The 21,972-nt window shown below is 39.0% G+C and overlaps 1 protein-coding gene across 1 annotated transcript in view; it reads left to right on the plus strand.

Moving 5' to 3' along the window:
- The window catches only part of LOC107099624 (protein groucho-1-like), a 34,602-nt gene extending 15,703 nt beyond the window's left edge, over window positions 1-18,899 (plus strand). The window contains exons 6-17 of the mRNA XM_015397831.1: window positions 901-1,041; window positions 3,013-3,066; window positions 6,358-6,525; window positions 7,215-7,374; window positions 8,492-8,661; window positions 9,078-9,154; window positions 11,619-11,868; window positions 12,447-12,694; window positions 13,109-13,256; window positions 14,185-14,335; window positions 14,485-14,561; window positions 17,183-18,899. Coding sequence (XP_015253317.1) covers window positions 901-1,041; window positions 3,013-3,066; window positions 6,358-6,525; window positions 7,215-7,374; window positions 8,492-8,661; window positions 9,078-9,154; window positions 11,619-11,868; window positions 12,447-12,694; window positions 13,109-13,256; window positions 14,185-14,335; window positions 14,485-14,561; window positions 17,183-17,290 — 1,752 coding nt within the window. The 3' untranslated portion in view covers window positions 17,291-18,899. The remainder of the gene's footprint in view (window positions 1-900; window positions 1,042-3,012; window positions 3,067-6,357; window positions 6,526-7,214; window positions 7,375-8,491; window positions 8,662-9,077; window positions 9,155-11,618; window positions 11,869-12,446; window positions 12,695-13,108; window positions 13,257-14,184; window positions 14,336-14,484; window positions 14,562-17,182) is intronic.
- The last annotated feature ends 3,073 nt before the right edge of the window (window positions 18,900-21,972 follow it).

The following is a 21,972-nucleotide window of genomic DNA, read 5'->3' on the forward strand; positions in this document are numbered from 1 at the left end:
GTATTAAGGCCAGCCTTGTTCTGAATGCTACAATGAAATCTAAAAATGTTTGAAAAGAACAGATGTTTTCAACATTCTCTCTCTGTTGTCTCAACAAATTCTTGTATAATTCCGTTTTTAACACAATATTGATTGTAACATGCCTGGAAAATATGATTCTCATTAATTTGGGCTGATCTTACCCGAACATTGCAATGTATGGGAGGAATGAGCATGGAGTGAAAAACCACTAGAGAGATTCATATCAACCAGTTTTAACTGTACAAGCCATTAAACATGTAAGATTATGAAATTAATTTTAAATTTTAAAAGCTTCACAGAGTTTTATTGTGTCTCTTTTCTTCTTTGCTGCTCTTGTTTGGATTTCTCCTGTAGGGGCCTCCAAACCCTCAGCGTTCCCTCCCTCCCCACATAGGAGACAAAGAATGACAAGTGGTCTTCACTGAACTTCTTGTCCTTTACCCACATGTACAAACACAACATTAGGGTTTGATCGAATTTCTTTAGCACTGAGCAGCAGCGTAGGCCACATTGTAAATATGCCTGCACAGCTTTATTACCCGTTAATGAGAGTCATATTTTACACAAGGACTGTGTCGAGGGGCAGAGCACTAATTAGCTTTATAAGCTGTCCTGTGTGCTTCTATGGCTACGGCTCTACCTGTGCCTGTGTCTGCATTTCTTGCCGTGTGTATGTGTCTCCCTAAGTGTTTTTTCCACACCATTACCTGAATATCTGATTTGGTTTTGCATTTATTCATGTTTACATCATGATTAGCTTTCAAAATATAATTATATTTTACTTATTTTGAACCTTCACTTACAGTTTAATTAACAGGTACTGCTTTTAGAACAAACTCTAATATGCACACTTTCCTGTGTGTATCTGTCTTCCTTCAGAGTAAGTCGGTCTCATCAACAGACAGCCAGCCCACTGAGGAGCACCAAGGACCATCAGGAGGATATTCAGCCTTGCAGGGTGGAGCTGAAGCCAAGAGGAGACGCTGTGATGACAAAGATCCTATCCCTCCACACTCCTATGTATGTGTTATGCATCTTCTGATGCAGTGTTTTTTTTTTGTTTGTTTTTTTTACTGTTGCTTATCTTTCCATAAGTATGGAAATGTATGAAAAACATAAAGTGCATTTACTATCGATAAGCTTGCATTTGTAAATTATGTGTAGTTGGATGACAACTCAGAAACTCCTAATTTTCACTGTATCAGGAAATCTCCACAGTGTCATTGTACATTGCATTTGAGTGCCCTCTAGTGGTCAAACAAATATGAGCTGAAATAATCTGAAAGAAGCTGATTACATGCCTCAAGCATCTGGCATGCTGAGGTGAGTGAATCTTCATCCATGCAGCTAAATTTTAGGCTATTACTGAGTCATTGTACATTAAAGGAGAAGAGTTCACGTTCAAGTTTAAACTAAAAAGACAAGTTTTATTAAAGTTATGCTTTCATATACTCTTTTAAAAATTTTTTTACTCATTTAAGCGTGAAACTACAGAGAGTTGTGGATGAAGATGAGCAGTGGTGATCCACACAGGAAAGCAAAGAACACTAAAATCAAGTTAAATCTTCTTGGCCTAATAGCAACATGCTATATGAATGGTGTGCCAGTTTTGTCTCATTTGGCTCTTTATTGAATTACTTATCCTGCAGTATTAAATAAGAAGTTATGTATCCAAGGCAACATCTAACAAAGCTTCTGAAACACATGGCAGATATTATGTGGTATTAGAAGTAAAAAGGAAGAGTGCTGAATCAGCAGATTCTGCTGAAAAGAATCGAATCTAAGCAAGTCAGAGATCTCTCACCAATCCAAACCTTAAAATCTAATATGGTTGCATCATATAAAAGCATTCTTGCCTACATCAAATACCTGTTTTGACATCTTAAGAGAAAGCACTGTGATGGTACACACTCTCTAATATATGTGTTCGTAAGATGGTGTGTTTAACAGATTGCCCATGACACTAAAGACCAAGAGGGGGTCTAGAGCCTGTCGTCGTTTAGAGTCGTGTTTGGTTTGGATGGGTCTGCTGGGGCGAAGCGAGCCACCATAGGGGATGTAATGCCAGAGGAGAGGCAGCCAAGGCAGATAGCTGTAATGAATAAGATGGCTGTGTGTTTGCAGGCTTGAAGATTGATTGACACAAGGAGTTTGTCTGGAGAAGACTGCCTCTAGGAAAATCCATTTGGCATCAACCCCAACATTCCAAATCTTTCCTATTAGCTTGGAGAGCGAAACAAGCAGGGATAGCTTCAGTTCTGCGAATGTCTTTCTGCCTTTCTGTCTGTCTAGATGTTTTTTAAACCTTATTTCTTTCTGTCTGCCTGTTGGGCCAATGGATTTTACTTGATGTCTTTTAAGATATTATATACTATTTTGGATTTTTCACAGTTATCATTGTATCTTTCCGTTTACTTTAGTTTCCTCTTTTCCATCCTGTCCATATGTCCATCCTGCAGCTTGTGTTCTTGTTCCAGGAATACACTGAATGACTTGTCTTGTTTGGGCTCTGCATAATTAGGTACTGATGTCAATTGAAATATCAGACCACAATCACATCAAAGCGTAGTTGCCATGGTGACTAAGTGCCATCATTCTCACTCCAAAAAAAAAGGAGGAAAAGAGAGAGAGAGAGATGGCTGGATGAAAAACAAAACAAAAAAAATATGCACACTTAGCTTTACACTATGGATAGTGTAAAGCTAAGTGTGTGCGTCTGCAGATTATCTGAGATAAAAAAAAGGAGTTTGTACAGAAAATATGCTTGGTGTGAATATAAGATACAGTATCTCTGTGTTTAATGTTGCATGGAGGACAGACAGTGCAAGGAAGCAAAAATCAGCCAAGGATATTGATTTATTGATCTGTGTGTGGACCTGAGCAACTGTGCATGTCTTCCTTTAATAAAGCTCTCTATTTACAAGTATGGGCCATTGTACCATGGGTGCTGGGAAAAAAAAGCCCTTTTTCACGTCCTCTTTCTATCTGCAGGACAGTGATGGAGACAAAAGTGAGGACAATCTTGTGGTGGACGTCTCCAATGAGGTAAGTTGCAGCTCTAGAACTGATAGCCTCATCCTTACAGCATGATCAGCTCACTCCTCCCATCAGCTTTTTCAAGACTTGCAGAAAGATTCAGTATATTGATTCCCCCCACCCAGCACTTATAAACCAGTTTTGGGGTGCAGCAGATGGCTGTTTCATGTTCAAAAATGATTTCTTGATTTTAACGCGCAGAGAAAATTCTCAAGACTTAAGATTGTTTTAGCGCATACCTTTTTGATCACAACTGAGTCTTGAATAGTCTTTATTCCTATATATATACATATATATATATATATATACATACATATATATTTGTATGTATATATATATGTGTGTATGTATGAATGTATGTAGGAAAAAGGCTGAATCATGTTAGAATGATCTTCTCTATATCTATTTAATCAAATGGTTGAAGTGTTATATTTAGTATTATTTCATGCTTAATATCCATCTAAATAACTGCAGGGATATGACTATTTGTGGTTTTTATATAATCTACCATAACCACAAACGTGTTCATTTAAGTGTTGTTTGTGAAAATCTTTATAGATCTAGGTTATATAACCTTAAAACCTGTAAAAAAAAAAAAGGATGCAAATGTGTCACTAAAAACTTAAATTAATAAGGCAGCCATGTTAACAATGTTTCGACTTGTGCTGTACATAAATTTACTTTGTCAGATTAGAAATGGGTTGAAGATCCTGTATCTCCTTCAGGCAAAGGTTATTGTCATACACTTTGATGTGCGAGATGCCAGATTTTTTACTTTGATTAATATGTATTTATAAGTAAAAGTTTAATGTTGTTTTCATTTTGTTACATTAAAAAGCAAATAGCTAAACGTTCAAAAAAATGCAAGTGAATATAAAAGCATTCATTGGGTTTTGTATAAATGGTGATTTTAGGATATTCAGAACCAACCGGATAATAATTTCATCTTTCTGCACACTTTAGTTAAAGTGTACAGTTTTTGTTTCGCCTGATTTCCTGCTTCGTGTTCTCTGTGAGCGTGTCTGGGGAATGTGAAAGGAGTCAGCAGGTACGCTGCTCGCTCAGCTGTCCGCTGCAGTTTCCTTGTAAATAGGGAGAACTCTTGTGTAAGCTCATTATCAGCTGCCACTGTTTGTGCTCTCTGCTTGTGAAACACGTTCACGCACACATGCCCACACACCGACACAGCACATTCACAAATGCTTTCCCCATCGCCTCGAATCTATCTCCTCAGAGGGTGCTTTTGTCCTCCTTCTGCACTCATGAGGCCTCTGTTCTTTCCTTATTCTGCTGTCTTCTTTTCTTCCTCCTTTTCCTGTGTGCTCCCCACTTTGCCTCCTCCTCTCATTAGATAACTACAGTCTAGTTTGTTAAATATATGCAAAGCCATATAAACCCTTGGAAAATTTGAGTTTTTTAAATACTTCTCGCTGAGTACCAAAATTTGTCTTGTGTATCTTGATTTCGCCAACAAAAGCAGAATTGGTCTCTTGTGTGCTTTAAAAACTGATGCAAAAGCAGGTAGAAAAATGAATCCAAAAAAATATTGGCTATGGAGCAAAAAGAGAATACTTGTTCGCAATAGAGACTCTACATGCACGTGTGTGTGTGATTGTGCACAGTCTCCAAAATGACTGCTGATCACTGTGACCAACTGTGAGAGCTCTTTTTGATTCAGCTCCCTGTTCTGGAGGAGGCAGCTCTGGCTCATCAGTGGCTCTGCTGATGAAAGCTGCTGTAACATACAACAGTACCTCCAGGTCCACATACAGCTTCATCCACACCAGAGACAGTCGCTGTTTTGTTTGTAATTTACACTAAACCCACATTACCTTTAAAGTCCTAGGATTCACTATTATGGTACATCTATGTTGAACATTTATTGCACAGCAAAATATGCAAATGATTTAGGTAGTATTGATGGTTGACATCCACATGGATTCATCTTGTAAATGTATTGTCTCACCCACTTTAATCACTTGGCATTTTTTATTATGGGTTATTTTTTATTAAAACTGTTTTGTTTATATAAGTAAAAATGATAAGATGCTTTTTTTCATTATTCTCAGCAATTCGTCATATTGTATTTTACCTGATTTACGGCATGTTGAGAAAAAAGTTAGTTGGTGCATTTTATTATATTAGAATGTGACACCAATTTCAGTTTCTCAGAAATGTTTTTTTAAAGGGACCAATAAAGTAAAGAAATATTGGCTTGCTAAAAAAGTATGTCTCTGTATTTAATGAACTCACATTCTTTGGCTTTGAAGAAAATGGCAAAAACCGTATTGATGTTGAAATAAAGCAATATTTTTTCCTGATAGTGTTTAGTTGGTCCTTTTTTAACCTGAAATAAAGTGTGCACCAAGCTTGATCAGCAGATATAAAGGTTGTTAATTGCATCCTTTGGCAGTAGTGGACAGTAGTAGAGGTGCTGACAATACCTCTCTGATATCCTGACAGAGTCACTGCCATGACTTTTTGGACATGAGTTCTATTCAGGAATAGAATCCAGCTGGAATCAGCTGGATTGTATGAAGATAAAGCATGAGATGTTTACACATGGTTTTATACATATCACATTTCTGCTGCACCACAAGTTTTAAAATCTCTTGCAAAAAAACAACTTTTAGTATTTCTCTATTTACTTTTATGGTAAATAGAGAAAATCATAATCATCAAATTTAACTAAAAAGAAGTGCTTCATTATATAGAATAAAGCTAGGTACTTTTTGAAATTGAGTTACTACAAAAATGTGACTTTTGGATCATAATTTGATGTGCATCTGTACCATAATATGTAGCCTCATTTTCAGGCTCTATACATGGGTTGTTGTGGAAAAGCTTTTGCAGTTTTAGATGGAATTCTGCAAACATCAAATGTTGCACTTTATTCTTCTTTGGTTAGATAACTTTTACATTTGACTTGTTTTGCACAGACTGTCAGAAATGTTAAAAATTGGACCATTTTGCACAGCTTTACTGCTGTTTTATAATGGAGAGGGATAATCAGCCTTTGAAACCCACCCACTCATGGTAACGATATATATATATATATAGATAGTGAAATATAAAATATATATTATAATATAAATACAGAGTTCTATCTTCCCAGCTGTATTAATCTGTTTAGAAATTAGTCGCTTTAGAAAGTTGATCAGGCAGTTTAGTCAGCTTAATGTCCAGTATTGCTTTAAACTCACAATAGATCCAAGTTGATTAAAAATCAAAATTTCTTCTTGGTTAAATCAACAAGATGTCAACTTTGATATTAATTACATATCTTACTTTGTAATTTAGGAGCCTAACTCTCCCACCGGCAGTCCGCCTCATTCCCCTCATGGGAACGGGCTGGACCGGGCCCCGACCCTGAGGAAAGAGCTGCCTGGTTCCTCGAGCACAGGTGAGGCACCTTCCACGCCAAACCCACGCAGCCCTACCCCAGGGAAGGCCAAGGACCCTGCCCAGGTGAGATATAGCTCAGAGAGCACCTGCACTCAGCTGTTGTCCTAAAGTGCTGTATTTTGTGTGTTAATGTATAGTTAATGAAATTCATAATTTTCTTTGATGGTAGAAATACATTTTTTTCACAGTGTCCTAAGGGTTCTGTATTATTATTTGTCATACAAAATGTCCTTGTATTTTGCTTTAACAAAAATGAAATGTTTTTTTTTTTTTTTTTCAAACCATAGCAATTATACAGAAATGTTTCTGTTTAACTTCTCACCTGCACTTCAATGAGGTATGTGACCTAAATCACTCTGATGAGAGCGTTAATGACCCATCAGAACCCCCTAATGACCATTAACCCCCACCAGGCGACCTCCATGGCCAATGCAATACGCCACCTTTTGTTCCCCCTAATTCTTTGTTCCACCTACAGTAATAATCTCAGTGCTCCTTCCAGTAGTTAGAACTGAAGAAGCCTGTTGGATGAGAGCCGAAATGTCTTCTAGGAAACTTCACGTCCCGTTGCCTAAACTGAACCTTTTAAGCTTGATTATGACCTAGATGACTGAGAATCACCACATATTTGAAACCTCTATTAAACTTAATCCAGCAATACTTATTAATATGTTTTAAGTGTCGTGTTAGGACAGCTTCAGCTTTAGGTAAGGACATTCTTTGGTTATTTTGATTGTTTGATGTCCCCACAGATGGATAAATCCCAGTCTCCACTGTCTAAGTCTGGCACCCCGTCCCCATCCCACCGTGAGGCCCTTACCCCAGGATCAACAGGAGCCCCTGGAGCTCCAGGCCCCAGCACCTCCTGCCTTCGCCTTGTCAGCAAAGCAGCAACAAGTGCTGACCCATTAGGTAAGAATCATCAAGTAGAAACTCCAAACTAAAACCTGCAGGTGATAATAGAACAGAAAAAACAACAACAAAATAAAAACACTAAAACAAGCAAGTATCAAATACACACCTCATATTTGGAATGTACATATATCTTATTATATAGTAAAAAATCGTAATACAATATTTTTCAAATGGATCCGCATTAACAGGTCGGAACTTTGGTGGGATGGGCCCAGCCTGTCCTCTATCTCATGTTATTCCTCATCTATGACACAATGATACATGATTTACGTGCTTCTGGATGCTGTGTCCTTTGTTCAGCACTGAACTTTTGTTTCTTGTTCTCCTAATAGATGGTTAACATCTGCTCCAGTCTCTAACAGCTTTTCTTAAATTATTAACCTGTATGTAGCTTCATCAGTTTCATATCAACTCTTACCAGCTCCTATGCCTTTGCTCAGACATTGAATCTCCACAGAATGATGATGCCATCCCCGTGTTTTACAATGGGATGATATGCTGTCCTCTCAGCACAATCTTCCATCAGAGCTGTGGGTTTCTGCAGCTAACCCCTGGATGATTTTTAGGTGCTGTACGATATTATTGCAACCTTGTCAGTGGACTTGATTGGCCAGGTCCTATTAGATTGAACGTGGTCCCGTATTCTCCTGAGAACTGATAGAGCTGTGCTCTGGGAAGTGTTCAAAGCTTGGGATATTTGTTTTTTTTTTATCAAATCCCTCTTCAAACTTCCCCACAACTTTATCCCTGCTGTGTTCCCTGATCTGGATGATGCAGTTTGTTTTCCAGTAAACTGTTAAAGCCTTCTCAGAACAGCTGGATTTAGCCCGTGATTAAAATACACACAAGTACCATTTATTTGCTAAATCTTATTGAAGGCTACAGTTCTCAAGCTTTTATATCTTAATTTTCTGAATATTTTTTTAATTTCCCTCTATTTCCTAGTTATTTACAACTTTCTGTTGGTCTTGTATATAAAATATAGCTTCTTTTCCCAGGCACTGTATGAAGGAGGAAATATTTTATTCTTCTCTGCCCTCTGTGACTGTGTTTGTATGCTACATGTGGTTCCCTGTACCTTCAACCGCTCCCTCCTCTTTCCCTGCCTCCCCAGCTCTCCGCAGTCCCATGTCTGTGCCCCCTGGTTCATACCCGGCTCATTTTGGCGTGGTGTCCCACGCAGGGCTGAACGGGGAGCTGGCCAGCCCCGGGGGATTTGGAGGAGCTCTGACGCTCTCTCCGCAGATCAGCGCCGCTGCCGGTGCCTACTCCCGTAGCCCCATGGTGAGCAAAAAGACCAAATTATTCTTTTCTGTCAAGGTTTGATTTATGATTCAGATCCAGCCCTCCCGACTTTCTCGGTTCTGCTGAAATATTTGATGAATCGTCTCTGCATTGTCAGTGTCCATGCAGTGCATTCATTATACTCTCAAAGTTGTCATGTTTACACTGTCTAATCAAGTTTCTTAGAGAGAAACAGTTGTAAGGAAGACAAAGTTTAGGAGTGTTAGCCTCTGACAGGATGTTTTCCTATTTAACATTCCTACAGTCATTCTTAACCGACTGTATTATATTTCTGAGCAGTTCAAATGAGCTCAAGTTACTTTCCTGATTTGGTCAAATGGCCAGTTAGTAATGCTGTGGTAAATATTTTTGATCTATTGAAATAACTTTTGGTGCGTTCCCCCTCCACCATCTAGGTGGCATTTGACTCTCGGTCTCACTTAAGAACACAGGGGCTGTCCTCCTCCCTTCCTGGCTCCTCTGGTGGCAAACCGTAAGTATATGTTCACATTATTTAAAAGCTTAGATGTAAGCATGCTGAATAAACTTGACTCCAACTAAGCAGAGGCAAAGCAGAGCAAACAGAAAACAATGAATCAACATGTTTTAAATTCTTTTACTGGAAGCTAATTTTATTCAACAATTGTTAGCATCTGTTGTAAATAATGGCAGAAGGCAGAACAAATAAAAAAAATGCATTTCCTTTGCTCACACGTTGCTGCACACTGTCAGTCAGGTGGCTGAAAGAGTCTGACATGGTAACATGTTGATTTTCATGCTGTCAAAGCTATTTGCTAATGCCGCAGTGGTCTGTTGCCCTCTAGCTTTTATTTGAACATGTTAAAGTTAAGTTAAGCCTTAATCCAGAATTGCTGCTACTTTAACCGCAGCAAGCGAGGGGTGATGTTTAGCAGATCATGATTCATAGACAAAGACATTGTGCACTTGTCTTAGTAAAAGTGTTTCTTCATCCAGATACAGTAAAGATTGGCAGCTGTTAGGATTTTATTCGGTACAGTTATGTTATCTTTGTTTTAAAAGGTTTTATGTATTTAAACCTGAATACAGATACTATTTGATGATCAAATGAAACACAGTAATGCTAAAGGTGCTCTTCCACTGCAACCCAGGGTGTTAGTAGACATCCTTTTATCTGTAGGCATGTGTGACATAACAGGACTAACTTGCTTAAATGACCACAAAACTGAATACAGATGAAGGATTCTGAATAAGATGCACATTCCCTAACTCATTTTAAAGAAATGTAATTAACTCACCCAGGGCAGAATAGAACTTTAGTTGGTCCTTTGTCCCAATATCTTCATATTCCATCTTTGGATAGGTGCTTAAAGTAGTCTTGTTTAATATGGGTGGAAAAATTACACATTTTCCTGCTGCTATGCCACCTGCCCACTATTGGTCGCCAAGTTAAAGCAATTGTTTTGCCCATCAGGGTAACCTATCTCCAGCAGCCATTTGGCGAGAAGCGGGGAACACCCTTGACAGGTCGCCAGTCCATTACAGGGCAAAACAGACACGCAGGAAAAACGCATGCAGGCGCATTCATAGGAACAATTAAGACAGACCAATTAACCTGACAGACATGCTGTCAGTCTGTGGGAAGTGCCTGTGTTACCTGCGGAGAACCCTCACACATCCACAGGGAGAACATGTGAAACACAAAAAGACTATAAGACAGAATTCTAACCCTGGATCTTCTTGCTGCAAGGCTAAAAGAATGCAACCCTGAAATTCTTCAAGCTGCTCTATTGATCATTCTGGTAACAAAGTGAAAAATAAAATAGCCATCTTTACACCTGCTGACCAGCAGTGCACAGAAACAGATCAGGGAGTGAGGTGGTTAAATAACTCTAAGATTTGACACCGTCTGTGGTGATTCAGTAAAATTACATTAAAAAGTTGAAACAGAGTGATGGAAAGTTTTTGTGGTTTTAAAAATTTCAAAGCTTTTTACTTTGATATCAATAAGCTGCCCTGGAGAAGGAGCATGCATGTCTATAACACATTTGGCTGCAGGCTGGATGTCAGAGCAGATAGCCTGAGAAATGTTGAGAGCGAAACCCATATTTACAGGAGCAGATGTTTCATAGTTTCTATAAAGATGCAAGTAAAAGTAAAAGCTCTTTCACCTGTATGCTGACAGCATGCTGGGTTTTCTAGGAATAATGACAACTTTGATAGATCATTGGGATACTATCACATGTGCTGTTTCAGCACATGTGATAGAAATCTTTAAATTTACCACATTTACAGACAGTCTTTAAATTCTTTATATAAAAAAGATTGTTGTTCTTAAATGTAAATTCATAGTGAAACTAACTTTTCCATTTTCAGAGTCAAATCTGTCTTTCCTTGTAGTATGCTGAATAAAAAAAAAAGGTCATTCTAAATTTAAGAAATGTTTATGCATATAAGGAAGCATGTGCCACATTCCTGATGTTAAACTTAAAACTTCCTGTAAGCTTGTTTTCTGAGCGACCACTAAAAGCACAGTTACACTTTTTATGTTGTCTTTCCAGAAACAGACATTGTGATATTATTCCTGTGTCTTGCAGAGCAGCAATTCATTCTTGTGCTGCTAATTTAAAATCCTAAAACAGGCCTGGCCTCCTGCCACTACACTATTGATCGGCCATTAGCAGTACCACATAGCCTCTGCACCTCATACAATCTGCCATTATGCATTTGTGCCCACAGCTGCTCTGAGCTCACTCGTTTGCCCAAATTTGAGCAAATATAAGAGTTTGCAACTTTCACTCTGTAAGGTTTGTGCATTTAATTGTTGACCTTTGCTTTCATGTGCTCATTGATCGATTGATTTCTTCTACTTTCTTGGTGCATTTTACTCTAGTCTCCTTCACATCTTTGTTCTTTTTTGTTTGTTTCATCCTGAAGAATAGTGTTTTCAGTTTTCCTTTTCCTATTCATCTTCCCAGAGCCTACTCCTTTCATGTCAGCGCAGACGGCCAGATGCAGCCGGTGCCGTTCCCCCCTGACGCCCTCCTGGGCCCGGGGATCCCACGTCATGCCCGTCAGATCCACACACTGAGCCACGGAGAGGTAGTGTGCGCCGTCACAATCAGCACCTCCACTCGTCACGTCTACACAGGAGGAAAGGGCTGCGTCAAGGTGTGGGACATCAGCCAGCAGGGAAGCAAGAGCCCCATGGCCCAGCTGGACTGTTTGGTGAGACATGATGAATGAGTGGTGAAATCTGATGCTTCTTTTAGAAAACGGTCCTTAGATTGATATGATTTTTTTTAACAAAAATAAAAAGAAGAAGTAAAAGAGACTTCTTGGATAAGCAACCTTAGAACATAATATTTCTGGTCTTTTAATATAGCTGTGTGGAATAAAAGCCATTCCATTGTGTGGATATTCATTCTCTCATGGTTTCCTTTTTTCTTTAGAGTCTCTCCTCTACAGCTCTTTACAGAAACTTTTAAATCAAGTTAACACATATTCATACTCTACCTGAACTTAGCAATTCATTGATTATTTGGAAGGATTTAGATTTTTCTCAACACTGATGCTTCTGATAGAGACATTACAAATGCAGTGCAATGACCTCCCCCTCCTATGTGTGTGTTTCACTAAAATAGAACTGTCATCCCCATTTTAACTAATATATCAGAATTAAAACTGTGGGAATGATTTTACTGGAAGAAATGTAAACATTTGTAAATTTGCAAAATGTCTAAGAGATACTATGTTTTTTTGTAGTAGATAATGTAACTTTTTTTTCTTATACCTTAATGAATCAGAACAGGGATAACTACATCCGTTCCTGTAAAATCCTCCCCGATGGTCGAACCCTGATCGTTGGAGGCGAGGCCAGCACTCTGTCCATCTGGGATTTGGCCACACCGACTCCACGCATCAAGGCGGAGCTGACGTCGTCTGCTCCAGCCTGCTACGCCCTGGCCATTTCACCGGACAATAAGGTCTGCTTCTCCTGCTGCAGCGACGGCAACATTGTCGTCTGGGACCTGCACAACCAGACCCTGGTCAGGTATGTTTGAAGATGAATTAAAATACTTCAGTTTCAATATGAATGTCATTGAAGAGGCTAAAACATAGAGGTATGATCATAACATAAAGAATGAATGCCGATAAATGTGCTTTGAAGAACAGAAAGAGATTAAAACAACCAGGTTTGGCATGTCAGGAAGGGGGGGGGACCGTGCTGAGGTAAGGCTCACAAGAAGTGCCAGGAAAAAAAAAAGGATCATGTGTGGGTGGGCTTAGGGCAGTAAGTGCTGCAGGGAGAGAGGGTATGAAATATATTCATTCTGACACCTCTGGCAGAAGAGAAGCAAAGAAACACAGTCTGCAAGATTTCTGTGTATGCAGGTGTGTGTTTTGTGTGTGTGTGTTGGTATGTTTTATATTCTCTGACGAGCTTGTGTGTGTTTCATCTCTGCAGGCAGTTCCAGGGCCACACAGACGGAGCAAGCTGCATCGACATCTCCAATGATGGCACCAAGCTCTGGACGGGAGGGCTGGACAACACGGTCCGCTGCTGGGACCTCAGAGAGGGCCGGCAGCTGCAGCAGCATGACTTCACCTCACAGGTAAAAAAAACAACAAAGAAACTCAGATATTCATGCACAAAAAAACATAAAACTTCACAAACAAAGCAACTTTAGTTATTTAGAAGAGACGTTCAGATGAACGTCTAAATGTATGCAGAAAATAGAACTTTCCCATGCTGTACGAAAATGTTTTAGGAGGAAGAAAAGGGAAAACATTTCATCAAAATAAATCTTTTTTAACCTTTGATCATGTTGTGGGATTTGTCTAGCAGTCTGTAGCACAGGAGAGAGAACAAGTAAAACGGACCGGGACTATTTCAGATCTGGTTTTGTAACGCTTTAAACCACTGATTAATAGAAATATGGCTCAACCCCAGATCAGTCCTGCTTAGCTTAGTAGGAAACATTCATCTAAGGGTCTCAGAGGCCATCTTTTGAAAATACCGTCAGCCATGGGTTGTTAGCCAAAAGGTTAACATTACTAATGCAGCACCCTATTCCTTAGAAAACTTAAATCTTACCTGTTGACTGAAAAGTTTTTCAATATTTCCATAGCTGATATTTGCCATGGTAAGCGGAGGATAAAAAATTAAAAGGTTGAAACAAATCACCATGACCCTAATTGATCTAATTTGTTTCTATTCCAGTTTTCTCTTGGAGATTTGCTCTCTTCTTTTGCAAATACTTCATGCAAATCTGGACTACTTTTGACTTAACTTTTAGTCTCAACGTTTAGCGCTTTTCAGACAAGCATACCTACCTGCAGCCTCAGGCACAGTTGCCAACGTGTTACTTTTATAAGCAATTTTTCAGACGCCTTTTTTTCCCAACACAGTGACCAATCTAGTGACTTTTTTTTCTATGTTGTTGGAAATTCTTTAGACAAAAGTGAAAGCACCGTGCAAAGCTTTTCCCTGCCCCCACCCTGTCTTCTCTAATATATCCACCTCCATCTCCTATTTCCCAGATCTTTTCTCTGGGCTACTGCCCCACAGGCGAGTGGCTGGCTGTAGGGATGGAGAGCAGCAACGTGGAAGTCCTGCATGTCTCCAAACCCGACAAGTACCAGCTGCACCTCCATGAGAGCTGCGTCCTCTCCCTCAAGTTTGCATACTGTGGTGCGCACAAAAACACATACCTTTTTATTTTATTTTATTTTTTTTAATCCTGCACTTTTGCTGCCTTGAAGATTTTAAAGAACAGCTTGGACATCAGCCCTCTCTGTACTCTTGGTAACACACTGTGCTGTGTTTACTCGCTATTTCAGGAAAGTGGTTCGTCAGCACAGGCAAAGACAATCTGTTGAATGCATGGAGGACACCATATGGAGCAAGCATTTTCCAGGTGAGAGTTAAGCTCTGAGGCTGTATGTGATGTATACAAGTTAGATACTTTGCTTATTTGGACCCTACATTTAGTTCTTGATTTGGAAAATGGTTAGAGTTCTTACATTTTTTGGTGACATGCATATCAATCAGCATATATGCACAGATGCAAAAGAGAATTAACATTTTAAATCCAAAAGAAAACATGCAGGATGCCACACATGAACAAACACGCACAAACCAGCGTTGTAATTCCACCTTGTCCAGGTGCTGCAGTATCTTCAGCTGAGCCAATTCATCTGGGTATGAATGAAACAAAAAAAGGGAGATGATTTTCATGTGTGTTTGTATGTGTGCTGAGCAGCGTGGCTGTCATATTTGTGTAATCTACCGTGGGCAGCAGGGTTGGCGGCTCCTGTCTCTTTCTGGACTGAGAGTAGAAGGCGGGCTATCTCACTTTGTTATCCAAATGCCAAACTCTGCTCCTGCCAAACAGCTCCCTCCTCAGCATGTTATACAGAGCAATTCCCTCCTCCCCCGCCTTCTTCCTGCTTAATGCTGTCCTTTTCTGTTTCTGTCTCCTTGTGTTTCTTTGAGTCTCACTCTTCTTTCTCCTGGTAGTAATTGTTTTTAATATTTCACTTTGAATTTTCTCCCCAAGTTTCTTTAAACAATGTCTTGATAGATTTTTACCCCCCCATCTTATTATAAATCCATTTTTGTTGCTTTTTTTTATTACTTTACTTCATCCCTTTTTCTTTTACTTTTCAGTTTTGGTATAGGTGAAGTTTTCAATTTTAACTCAAGACAGCTCTCAAAAAGCACATTTTATCAACCAAAGCTGCTAAATCTCTTTGTTTCCACAATTTTGAGATTGTTTCAATGCTATGTAATAAGTTGAGTAACCTACGTTTAATTAGCCCCCTATAGTTTGCGTTCTACGCTTTTAGTTTTTTGCTTTTTCACTGGTGCACAATATTTGATTGATTATCTTACTTTAACTCTAAATAAAATACATTAGCCCACTCATTTCTATTGTTCTTTTGTTGTAAATAGTTTGTAAAACGTTTTCCTTCCATTTTATTATTTGGAGGCATTTTTCCACCCAGTAACATGGTGGCTAATAAAAATTAGCTTAAAGCATTGTAGACACTTAAAAAAAAACTTTTAACCAAGTTCTGCTGCCTATCAAAGATTTACAACTTAACATATTGCTTAAGGAATTGATAGTCAACATGAAAAGCTGGAAATGACTTCTATTTTAATTGAAGCAAGGGATCAGAAAGTTGTATTTATTATATAATCCAGTAGGGGGTGTGAGATCTGTTGTGCTAAAAGCATGACTGTATTAAAAAGGTTTATTTTGTGATTAATACTGCAGGGTGTGTAATTATTTATAATAACGTTTGTTACTAAATATCACAAATAAACTGCTGTAATCAAATTCAGGAGTTAAGGTCTGTGTGGCTATGTAATATTTGGAATATCAATTTGGAGTCTGTAAGTCCCACCTCTAGCTTATATACTCAAAATTCTTATATAATAGCAAATTATTTATTCGGAGTAATTTAGACAGGAAGTATCGGAGCCAATTTTAACTCAGTCACCATGCAGAATGCTTTGCGGTTAAAAACTTTTTATCGCTCCTTAGACACACTATCCCCCATGGGGATGCATGGTAGTAGCAGCATCATGCTGTGGGTATTTTATTTTTTTCCAGCATATATTAAAAAGTTGGTCTTTTGATGGGATGATGGGAAGTTGAATGAACCTGAATACAGGTCAAACCTATGGTGGTCAGAAGTATTAGCCTGTAGGGACAGAGGGGGTTTAGATATAAAATAATGAATCGTGGGTCTGAATCCATATCAAATAAACTTTATCTTTGCTTTCCAAAAAAAAATGTGTGCAAGTTCGACATAACTTTCTTTAAATTGATGGAAAAGCATAATCTGGTACATTTCTAAAGACCTAAGTCTTCTCCATTTCATACAAATGTGTTTGTATTCTCTTTAACAACTGTTAGAAACGTAAACATTTAGGTCTAATGTTTTTCTTTTCTTTTCAAATTTCTCTTTGCTTTTTTCTTTGAAACTGTCAGCACATTTTTTTCCCTCCTGGCCTTCTCTATTCCCGCCTTCTGCTGTCTTGATCTAATATGAGGATTCCTGTGTGAGACGCCCTCTCCCTGTGCACTGACGATTGACAGCTCCAACGTGCATGTAGCAGGAGAGGGTGAAAGAGTGTAGAGAGTCAGCAGGAGTGAGGAGAATCAGTGATGAATATAGGGAGAATGACTGATGATGGAGCAGTTTTAGATTACCACAAACAAGGTGCACATAGGAAAAGGAGGCCATGTGTGTTTCGGCAGTTTGAGGAAGCCTCTAGTGTTCTTTTGATGATTGAACCTGATTTTAGAGAGGCTAGGAAGGAGGAAAAAAACAGCAGACAAAAAAAAAGGCAGTATCCTAGAGCTCCAGAGCTTTTCTGTTTGGAGATAATTGCCAACTGTTTTGATATGCAAATATGTCTCATGTGATAGAGGATTAAGTGATGAGTCATGTTTAATTCTTCCCTAACATTTCTTTCTCTTTTCTTTGTTTTTCTCCATCTGTCACCATCCCTCGAAAATGCTCACAGTCCAAGGAGTCGTCATCTGTGCTGAGCTGCGACGTCTCCCCAGACGACAAATACATAGTGACGGGCTCTGGGGACAAGAAGGCCACTGTGTACGAAGTTGTGTATTAATGAATAGGAGGACAGAGGAGAAAAAACAGGTTGGGAGGGGATCTTTTTTATTATTTTGAGTGGGAGGTTATGCATCCACCCCACCCCATCCCGTATATTATCAACACCACCATCCGCCTTTATCTTCTTGAATCATCACTATGCCCCCTTGTTTTGCTGTAATATAAGATGCTATAGTTGTTCCCAGATGTCTCCACACCCTCCCCTTCCTCCACGAGGTTTAAGCTCATTGAAAGAGGCGTGATAGCTGAGAGTGAGGCAGAATGAGAAAGAGCAAGATAAGAAAGACAAAGGGAAAAGGGTGGTGGAGTGTAAAGATAAAGTTGTGAGGAGAAAGGGGGGAGAAATGAGTAGAGGGAGCGATAGTGCGGAAGGAAGAGAAATTAAATGGGGGGAGGGGGTAATTAAGGCTGTTTCCTGATTAAGAGCTCAGTGGAAGGGAGGCCCCCGGAGGAGGTGCGGAGCGGCACTGTGGGAGTGCCAGCCAGGAGCACTGATACCACACAATCGATTCATTAGCCAGACAGTGGAGGCCTTAATGAGGCTGACGCTGAGGCTCTGTCTCCAAAGCGAGAGGTGTCAGGAGCCAGGGAGCAATGACGACGCGAGATGCTGCGGATTTCCACATAAACTGACATGAAAACCTGCTCGACGCACAGAGCCGAGAGTACAAACACTCAGTTACATCCCCCCTGCCGCTTGAGGTAAACTTATGACGGGGAGGAAAAACACACAACACACCAAGCTCCCAATTAAACATTCATCCCAACGCCTTGCTTCATCTTTCTGCTTAATATCTATTTTATTTTGGTCTGACAAAGGCAGCAGCCTAATGAGCAGGGGAGTCGATGGGATTCTCCCAGGGCCCGGAGACATAAACACAACATCAGCCGATCCGTAGCCTCTAATTCCTCCGGATTGTACTCCTGACATCCAGCGCCATGCTTACTCTCATTAAAAGGCACTGTCAGCTAGATGAAGTAGCAGCAAACCAAGCTCACTGTGAGGCACACTAGAGGGCGAATTAACACCATGCATTTACACCATCATCAGCAGCTAACTAAGCAGTGACTAATCAGATTCTGTTTAAATTTAAAGCAACTAGTCACTGTTTTCATTTCCACGCAATTCCTCATCTCTATTTCTACCTTGTTATATAACCAATTATTATTTTTTAACTAGACTAAACACCTTAAGGACATTCAGAAGTTTAAATGCCTGCACCACTCTGTCTGTAAGCTGTGTGGAAATTGGCTAAGTCCACAAAATGAAAGACTCTTTTATCTGAGTGCAGCACACTGTGTCCAACAAGTGCTGCTAAGATCACCAATTAGAATGCTGTATCTTGTTTGTATGATCCTTGGAAATGCCAGAGTGTGAAAATAAATTACCACTCTTACATGGTTTGGAACGGTTGCCTTGACAACCTGTGGCATTGCAGGAAGTTTGTGGTTGTGTCCGAAAAACAGCTCGGCTCAAAATTAACCTCTTTTTCTGTTTTAAATAAGCCCTCAATGTGCTTTTTGTTGAATTTTAAAAAAATAGATCCTGTATCTTAGACTGAAGGGGAGACGGGTCGTTTATGGATTTAGATTTTTTAAATTGAATCTTCGCTGGCGATTGTGAGCAAGTCCAAAAATCCCATTAGCATCTTTAGCAGCTCAGGATCCAATCTATTACAGCCTATTTTGTAGAATTATCCTGTCGTGGGCTACTTTACAGTATCACCAAAAATTTCTAGAACATAAACATCAGGATTGGAACTTTGGAAATGCTCTTCTAATTGGTTGCAGAATGATTTAGCATTTCAGTCACAGCACTGAGGAGCTTCTTAAGAACATAAGGGATTGCTGAAGAGTCAATGAGTCGATGCAATCAACAGGTTTTCCTTAGATAGGAAACTTTGAATCAATTGGACTGTATGATCTGGTGAACTGTAAAGTGCCTTGAGATGACATGTGTTGTTAATTGGTGCTATATAGATAAACTGAATTGAATGTTTCAGGAGCAGAGGCCCATTTCACAAAGCAGGTTTAACAAATTCAGACTCAAATCCTCAAGTCTGAATTGATCTAGACTAAGGTTGAAAACTTTCACAAAAGCTGCTGTTTATAATCAACTCTGGGTAAGTCCACTCAGAGTTGACTACAGGCGCAACAAGTATGAGAAGCCATAAGTGGAGCTCCAAATCAATGTGTCACCATGACAACGAGCAACAGGAAATGCCTATGTATTAACACTGGAACTAGAGATTCAGGGATACAGTATTGAAAAAATACTGGGTGGTGCTTAAAAGAAAGAGCAACAGCGCTACAGCTGCAAAAGAGAGGTAGATGGTATAGAAGCTTCCTGCAGGAGTTTATGCGGAAGCTGATATGAAGGCCATTTTGACATTTATTAATGGTACTCTCTTTGTGTTGCTCCATTTGTAGATCACTAAAATAGGATTCCTCCTGTTCAAAATAACATTCCTAGTCAGAGCTGTAACAGCAGGTTTTCTAAATTACATTTTTGACAGCAGAAAACTAAATTTCAGAAAGTAAAATAACAAAATTGTACTATTAACAATTAGATTTTATATAGGCCTACCAAAAACTGTTTACACATTTTAAGTAGTCATTTTGAATTAGCTTGACTGCATATTTATTTATGATATCTAAAATAAATTTCTTTCTAATCCAAATAATATAAATTATGACCAGTAACTATAGGAGATCTGAAATTCATTTCTAGACATCCAGAACAGGTAGGACCTATGCATCACCTCATGGGGTTCCTCCTCATTTGATTCTGTTTTATATTAGACAGAAATAACTGGCTGGTTTACTTTAAGAGGTTAGCTTTAGAAACCTTAGAGATTTTAGTAAACCTGCTTTGTGAAACGGGGAACTGTTGTGGGGCATTTAATTTGTACTTTAAAAAGAATTGAATTTAATTGGTGGCTCACAGACAACTGTACAACTTATTTTTATGAATCCATTCCTTGAGGATTTCAATGCATACTATTTTAGAATTATATTTGTAATAGTAGCATTGACCACAATGTCTGAAATGAAAAGGGTAGGAAAACATCCAGGTTTAAGTTCTCACCCACTCACTGTTCACATTGTTTTACCTTGGCAACATAATATAGGAAAATTGAGGCATGAAAAGACAAAACACAGCTCAGATGAGATGTAAACATCTGTTTTCAAACAATTAGGAGGGACACAACCACTTCTTCTTTAGTGTCAAGCAAATGATTTTGAAGGGCTTTAAATTTTGAGTTTTGATTTCACAAAGCTGCAAACATAACCATAGCGCTGACTTTCTAAAAGGATGGCTTAGCTGTAATCAGTTCCAGTATGTGCTAAAAGTGAACCACTGTTACCATACAGCTTTTTATGGTAATAACTTTTACATCCAGATATAACCTTTAGGTCAACGTATTAAAAATCATTCTTATGAGACTTATTTTACTTTTCAATTTTTCATATTTCAAAAATAAGAAGAGTTGTAAGTCGAAGTTCTCCGAGTTTGTAGAACACCTGAGCAGTGTTCAGATCTAAAAGGCACTTTTAAATTACTACTATTAATTCCCTCCATTTTATTATTTTATTCCTATATAATAATAATCATGTACTCGGGCTGCCTGTGGCTTTTTGGGGCTCATACACATGGATATAGAAAACTAATGGAGCAGATGTGAGACGTAGGCTATTTTTGAGTTCTTTCAGTGCTCATCAGGCAGAGGATGTACAGCGCAGCAATCCCTTGTATAGAAAAAATACAAAGAACTCCACTGTTTGTTGTTTATACTTTATTCTCCCTTTGCAAAAGTGATAGTAAGCGTGCTTGAGTCTGTTTTTGAGCCATTATGTTGTTTTTAGCTCCTACTTTTGTTTGTCCTTTACTACATTCAGCAGGCCCCTTGAGATTCGCTATGGAGGAGGCTCCACTCTCACTGCATGCTTGTTGCACTAAAGCTCAGCTGCTCAATAAAAATAATATTTTATACTGTGGGGATCCTAATGGTCCTCCTTTCAGAAAAGAATGAATGGCAGTATGCAATTTTGTTTACCTGTATCCAATTTAAACAAGATTTATCTGTTTAGTAGCTGCAGCCCTAAGGCAAAATATAAGCATCAGGAGGGCCTTCTGCAATGGCTGACGACCAGCAGAGTCAGATGTTCTGTACAGTTTTTCTGCCTTTGTCTGCCTGTTTTTTTTTTCTCTCAAACAGCCCCAGGTAGCCATAAATGATTCACATACACAAGCTTGTATGCTACTCAAAACAATGCTGTATAATGGCTATGCATATGGTGGTTTAACGTCAGTATTTGGGACATTGTATTTGATACTTCTTTTGCATTAGTTCATATTTCCTTACCCTGCCTGTGCTTCTGTTCCAACAGTGTAAAAAAAAAACTTTCGGTTGTTTTGTTTTACAGATCAAGTTGACTTTTCTGTTTTGGAAGGCCAAGGAACTTCTTTTTATTAAAAATGCACTGTGTCTTCCCCTCCTGATCCGTTTTCCTTGTGCTGTACAACACATGCTATCTGTGAAAAATAAACCAAACTTGTGCTCATCCTTTTAAGTGTGAAAATCTTTTATTTTACCGTGTGACTGAAAGACAGTCTGTAGTTTTGTTCCATGCAAGATTCTTATGTTTGTTGCACTTTAGCATGCTAACATGTTGGTT

The sequence above is a fragment of the Cyprinodon variegatus genome, unplaced genomic scaffold (genome assembly GCF_000732505.1).
Source record: "Cyprinodon variegatus isolate N-32 unplaced genomic scaffold, C_variegatus-1.0 Scaffold890, whole genome shotgun sequence".
In the NCBI taxonomy this organism is placed as follows: Eukaryota; Metazoa; Chordata; class Actinopteri; order Cyprinodontiformes; family Cyprinodontidae; genus Cyprinodon; species Cyprinodon variegatus.